Genomic DNA, 7,323 nt, shown 5'->3' with positions numbered 1-7,323 from the left:
GATAAAGCCAGATGCTATTTGATCGATGCGTGCTTTTCATAATAGTGGTGCTTTGGCTTAACTTCACATTTATTCAGTACAATTTCGTTTCTAAAATGGCAGAAAAAGAGGATGAAAAGTTCACTTTCACTTGGATGATTGAAAACTACAGCATGCATCATCACTCCAAGAGAGAATACCTTTCGAGTCCGTGTTTTGTGTTGAATTCTTTACCCGCCATTCGATGGTGCATACAACTCTATCCGGAAGGATATGAAAGCGAAAGTCATATAAGTGTCTGTGTGTCACGGGTGGATAATATTTCAGAAAGTTTTGAAATGAAATATAGTATTGAAGGCCTGAATTCCAATGAAAAATTAATTTTTAGTTCAGGTGAAGGATCTGTAGATGAATTTGAAGCGAAAAACCCAATTGGATGTTATAAAGCTTTCTCTAAAAATGACCTGTTTCGTTGGCTCAAAAACGACATTTTAATCATAAAATGCACTTTGGAGCCTGCCTTCGAGACAACTGAGCAAGATAGCCTGCCACAGATTTCCTACGAAAATTTTTATGGTCCGTGGGCGGATCTTCATTTACATGCTGGTTATTCCGTTTTCAGAGTGCATAAAGCTATGTTATCAGCGAGGTGGCCTAAAATGTTGGAAAAACTGGATACAGAAGAAACTTCTGAAAAACGTTTGGACATTCATTCAAATGTACTGGAGGCTATTCTCCAATATGTTTATACAGGAAAATTGGAATGTTCTGAACCTAAATTCTTATTAGAACTGAATGCTGCTGCAAGCAAGTACCAACTTCCAAATCTACAGTTTATGTCGAATGTAGCGCAAAAAGCTAGAACATGCATTAATGTAAGGAAAATATCATTTCAGTGGCCAATACACAATTTTTCCAGTCTACCCATCAACACAGTATTAAATAGTCACGTATTTTCTGTTGATACTATAAAGTCTTGTAGATGGAATTTATTATTTCGTTTGCGTGAAGAGGTCGTGCAAGGTAAACGCTTCGACATATCCGTTTGCAAAATAAATGAAAGTGAGCCCGAGCCGACTTTCGTAAGGAGCAAGATATCCTTCGACGAAACTGGTTGCTGCGAAAACAAACATTTGTTCCGGTTGGATAAAAAATGGAAATGTGCGGAACTCTTGCGAAGCGTTTCTGAAGATCCACGAGATGTGTTGCGACTTCAGTGTGAATTGAAGTTTTCGGATTGCAGTTCTTATTCACAGATTGTAGAGTCGTCGTGTGCGCCTGCATCTTGTGTTAACTGTCATTACTTTAACGATGACCTTCGTGAGCTTTACAGAGGTGGAAAGTTTTCAGATATTGATATAGTAGTGGGGTCGAAAACTTTTCGCGCACACAAATTTATACTCTGTGGCAGATCTTCTGTATTTTCAAGGATGTTCCAAACCGAAATGACAGAGTCAAAAATGAATAAAATAGAAGTTACTGATGTCGATGCGGATATAATGGATGAACTGCTTGCCTACATCTATACTGGTTATTTAGAAAAACCGCTGGAGGTGACTACCCAGCGATTGTACGTAGCTGCTGATAAGTACGACATTCCTTCTCTCAAGAAAAAGTGCTCATCTTTTCTCGTATTGAACTTAGCTTTCGACTCCGTATGCAAGATACTTCAGTTAGCCCATCTGCATTCCGATGATGATTTGTACGATAGTGTAGTGGGATATGTGTGTGAAAATGATACAGAAATTTTTGCAACCAAAGAATGGAAAGAATTTGTGAAGGATAACTACACTGCAAAATTTTTGCAAAATGTTATTGAGTATAGAGAGGAATAGGAAACGAAAATTATTTCTATGGATTTTAGTTCCATACTTTAGTTCTAAAATTTCTTGGAAGCTTCTTGTGCAAATTATCTCCTGTCGTTCTATAAAAAAGTTAAACAGCATGTAAAAGTATATTGAATTTTTTAAGTATAATTTCAGTATTTGCTAAACCTTATACTTTAATCATTTTCTATGCATTTCAGAAGGAGGACAGAAATCGGACAATAAAACATAGAAGTGCTATGTTTTATTGTCCGATTTCTATCGTTAACTTAAAGCAGTATAGCAGTAAACTGTTTTCAATACAATTTGACCTTGGATGGAAGGATTTTACTAAAAATTAATTTCTGTATTTCGAATGTAGACATTAGAGTTATTTTTCATATGATATAATTATAATTTTATATTTCAATGTAAGGGATGAATGCCACTTGTTTCATATCATAACTTTTGTTCCTTCTTTAATCATTTTTCTTTGTAGTCAGCTCTAGATCTTGTTTATATAGTTTCTAACTGATATTTATTAATAGCCAGTGTTATCGAGTTACAAATATATTTGAATTTCTCAAATAGTCTAAGATGTATTTTTGTTTAATTCAGTTATTAGTCTGAGACAATCAGATGTTGATTTCTCACGCGTGAATTAACTGGGTATGCCTAAACTATCCTAATCCATTAGCATGAAACAAAATTCTCTGCAGAATATACAAAAGAGTTAACAACAAGACTAATAACAGTTGTAGTTTGTATAGTTGTATCATAGTGCTTATCCACAACAGTAATTTAAAACTGCATGCAGTCCGAAATATATAAGCGTAATTAATCATTTATTAAAAGTAAACATTAGTAGAAGTATTTATAGCTATAAATTCTATATCTCTGATAGTGTTCATTTGATTTTATTATTGGTTTAATTTGCCTAACCAAATGAAAATATTTTCCGCATTAAACTGCCACAAAATACAGGTAAATTTAAAATAGTATTTTTCTGTCAATTATAATATGGGTCAATCCTCTTTCCTGTATATTTTCAAATGCCGTCGCATTAACTATGGTCTTGAGTTAACCGTAAATAAATATGGTTTCCTGCCCCCCCCCCTCCTTAGTAAAACAAATGATGCCAATTCGAGAAGTTTTTTTAAAGTAATTTTGGGGTGATCTCAGTAATATGATAAAAGGTAATTTGGCGATAAAGATTACTAGATGGCAAGATCGTCAGCAATAATTTGATGTACAAGAAGCTCGGTAAGTAAGTTTATGTTGTATGTCGGTGGTGTCAATTTCAAATTGCATGCAGGCCAAACACACGATCTAAAACGCAGCTAAAAGGACAAAATTTGTTTTTTCTTTTTACGAAATAAAGCAAAATATAAAATTTTATTTACTAAATATTTATCAAAAATACATAAACAATAATCTTAATGGAAAGGAAAGGAATCGCAAAGGAAAAATTCAAATGTATATTTATTTCTTACATTAAATCTAAAGTTACAACAAGTTTTTCTTGATCTAGAAGTCAAAGAACAAAAGGTACAACTTTGATATACCTCCCCAAAAATTACGCACTAAATCTGGCACTCCCTACGGACATTTATTTTAGGGTTGCTGTTTCTTATTTTGGTGTTGCCAAATTTAGTATTTTTTTGTATTTTGTACCATTTTTTGAGTTTTTTTTTTTTTAAGTTTTGTGGCAACAATTTTTGGATTTCATATATGTTTTACCGCCATTTCTTTGTAAAGTGATCAAGCGGATTTCTGACTTGCTGTATTTTGCTGCAAATCTGGTTGTATTTTCCAATTATATATTTTTTCTATTAATTATTTTTATCTTTTAGCTTTCAATATGCTTACTTTATATAATGTTGTTGAAAAGTTTCAGGGAGTTTTGAGTCGGAAAATTGATAGTTGTGCTTCATTTTCGTCGGGTAGGCCGACAGTTGGAAGGCCAGGTATTGTTAATTGTTTATTTTTGCATCATTTGGCTCAGGATATGCAGATATTAATTGATTTTTTGATGGAGGTTGGATTGTTGAAGGCTGCAGTGTGTAAGAAATGTGGGTCTGGTATAAAGCAGAAGTTGAAGAAGTCTTATTCGGATGGATTTGTGTATGTTTGTCGCAAATGGTAGGTGGTAATCAGTGCAACACTGAAATGTCGATAAGGCATAATTCTTGGTTTTCGAAGTCTAAGCTTAAGTTTAAGTTGTTTGAGGTTTTGTTGATCACGTATGAGATTTTGAGAGGCACTAAGACAGGTAGGATTGCAGAAGAGTATGGTTTCTCTAGTACTACTTTAGCAGATTGGAGGCAATTCATTAACGAGATTATTTTGAATTATATTGAGGAGAATTCTGAGAAGGTAGGAGGTGATGGTGTTGTTGTCGAAATAGATGAGTCGAAGTTTGGCAAAAGGAAGTACAATAGGGGTCATAGTGTTGAAGGTCAGTGGGTTTTTGGTGGTGGTGAAAGGGGATCAGGTAAGGTTTTTTGGCTAATCTTTGGAATATGGTAACAGGTAGTTTGGCGACATTTTCTTAAGGCGATAAAGGTTACTAGCTAGGACTTTAGCAGTGTACATGGATAAAGTCAAGAGTGTGCGCAATGCCATTTTTGTGCAATTCTGGGATGCTTTTTTAACCCCTTCGCGCCGACTGTCACGTATACGTGCCAGCAACGAACACACTTATCTACCAGCCGACACGCAGGCGTGCCAGAGCATTGTTGCGTTTTCTACCGACTGTCACGTATTTGTGCCAGTACCTTGGAACATTTTTCAAAACTATAATTTCTGCCACAAGATGGCACTGTATGTCCATATGGTTTCAGATCATGGAGGTAGGAAGTAAGATGGAGTCGCCCTAAACAAGTTTTTCCGTACCCTGCTCTGAAGCACCGGCGATCCCTACGTGGTGACCAAAACATTGGGTCATTTACCATTGAGTTCTATGGGATTTGACGCGTTCGGGTGTAAATATTTTGTAATTACGTCGCAAATATACATATAAATGTATCCATTTTGGTTGATCTTTACAATATGGTAAAAATTAGACAGCGGATTTCTGTGTAGAAAATTTAGACATGAAATCAGTTAAAAGCGATTATATGAACCATTAAATGAATTATTCTGTATGCCTGCTTATTTTTTTTTTATAGAAATATTTGGCATTTTCAGGACACAAAAAATGCTTGAAAGAACTTTGAGGCTGATCTTTAAGAATATGGTAACTGGTAGTTTGGCGACATTTTGGAGGCGATAAAGGTTACAACCTGGCACTTTGGTAATAATGTGAGCAGTACTCAGTTCCGATTACGCATTATTTTGTGTGAGGGAAATGAGAGATCATGGGATATGTCATGTGATATTAATGGACGAATTACGATTCTTTAATCGGAAAAGGGGGGAAAACGGGAAAATATCTGGAAATTTTGTATTTGGCTTTATTCTGTGTTGTGTGAAACAGTGTTCGTGAATTTTTGGATCCCATGGCCGTAACTAAAGTGAATTCGAAATGGGTATTTATGTATGTATTAAATTAATGTATGTGCTCATTTATATTTTAAGTAGTGTTTTTGAATTTAATTATATTTTAATTAAATGATAGTTATTTTGTGAATTTTATGTTTGTAGAAATTTGGTATACGTTTTAGTTGAAATAAACGTGCATGGAAATAATTTAAATATCTGACAATAAGTATTTGTAATGGTTGCGGTATGAATTCGTTGGTGACGTGTATAATGTAATAGATGATTTAGAGGTAAAAGTTTTTGGATATTTTATTTATATGTGGAAATGTTCATTACTTTTTCGCGATCAGGTAATTTCATATATGTTTTTTTTACTGGGTTTAAAGATTGAGAAAATTGTCATGTATTTTCGTGAAATTTTTCTAATTTATGAGAAAAAAGCAGTGTACATGGATATAGTGTGCGCAATGCCATTTTTGTGCAATTTTGGGATGTTTTTTTAAGTAAAAATAAGTCGGCGTGTACATGGTTTAGTGATATTTTAATTAAATGATAGTTATTTTGTGAATTTTATGTTTGTAGGAATTTGGTATACGTTTAAGTTGAAGTAAACGTGCATGGAAATAATTTAAATATTTGATACTAAGTATTTGTAATGCTTGCGGTATGAATTCGTTGGTGACGTGTATAATATAATAGATGATTTAGAGGTAAAAGTTTTTAGATATTTTATTTATTTTATATGTGGAAATGTTCATATTTGGAAAGGGTAAATACTTTTTCGCGATCAGGTAATTTCATATATGTTCTTTTTACCGGGTTTAAAGATTGAGAAAATTGTCATGTATTTTCGTGAAATTTTTCTAATTTATGAGAAAAAAGCAGTGTACATGGATATAGTGAAGAGTGTGCGCAATGCCATTTTTGTGCAATTCTGGGATGTTTTTTTAAGTAAAAATAAGTCGACGTGTATATGGTTTATGTGTATGTGTTATTTTGAAAAACGCGTAAGGAGTATGGTATTGTGCACTTTTTCCCAATTTTGCAGTGAATATTTGTCATGTTTAAGCAGTTTTGTTAGATAAAATTTCTAGCATAAGTGTAATTCGGCTAGTAGATTGTTGGAAGAAGTGTTCAGTAGATAAAAAGAAAAGAAACATGTCTTTACTTCGTGAAGACAAAATGGCGGCGGGGAAAAAAAATAGAGGGTTGCTGTAGGAGAGTTGGTCGCCAAATTTTCGCCAAGAAAACGCCAAGTTACCATAATGTAAAGATCAACCTATATTTTCTTTTTCTACAACACTTCAGAGTCCTAAGTATGTGAAAACAACATATTTTTAAACATTTCATTCTGAACGGAATTAAATGCTATACTTTTCACAGGAGTTTACTCAGAATGGTTTATTTTGAATGAAATATTTTCACAAGTTTTCGTTAATTACATTAGAAAAAAAAATTAAGGTAATTCGATTTTATTCGGTTAAGGTACAAAAATTAAGATCAAAGTTTATTGTATTATTAATATTAAAATTATGCATTATTTCTTTTCTATTTATAGAGCTTCTTCCTAAAATACTTTCTTAAATATGACATTATTTTTTGGTTTCTTTTAAATCGAAAAACGTAAGTCAATTTATAATTAATGCTCTATTCGGTTCATTTTAAATTAGAGAATTATTAGGAATTAGCGAAATACTTTAAATAAGTATTTCGCTAATTCCTAATAATTAAATAGGTATTAAATAGTATTTGACTTTCTCTGAACATTTCTGAAAGGGAATAAAATAAGTTTTTTTTTTTTTTTAAGTATTATTTAAAACTTGTAACTGAGTTATTATAAAATGTAAAGGGGAATAATTCTTTTAATTATACTTATCAGATTTTTTTTTTACCCTTCATTTCAACAATACATATTCCAAAACTCTTTATTACGTTCTTAAGTGCCCATCTCATAGCATTTGCTTTACAATACCTTTTAACAGATTGCTTTACAATGCGAACAATTCTTGCTTAAATAGTTTTATAACGTATTTGTCAACAGGATTTCAATTTATGT

The 7,323-nt window shown here is 32.8% G+C and overlaps 1 protein-coding gene across 1 annotated transcript; it reads left to right on the top strand.

The window, feature by feature from the left end:
- On the top strand, positions 1-5,716 carry LOC146995653 (speckle-type POZ protein B-like). Its single transcript, XM_085821577.1, has one exon. It carries the CDS (start codon positions 12-14, stop codon positions 1,812-1,814), a length of 1,803 nt encoding a protein of 600 aa, XP_085677703.1. The 5' UTR covers positions 1-11; the 3' UTR covers positions 1,815-5,716.
- Positions 5,717-7,323: the final 1,607 nt, after the last annotated feature.

This window comes from Stegodyphus dumicola, chromosome 8, assembly GCF_044657685.1.
Source record: "Stegodyphus dumicola isolate Sdum_Otavi_A_Nest chromosome 8, ASM4465768v1".
Taxonomy (NCBI): domain Eukaryota; kingdom Metazoa; phylum Arthropoda; class Arachnida; order Araneae; family Eresidae; genus Stegodyphus; species Stegodyphus dumicola.
This window is presented reverse-complemented; position numbering and strand designations above follow the sequence as displayed.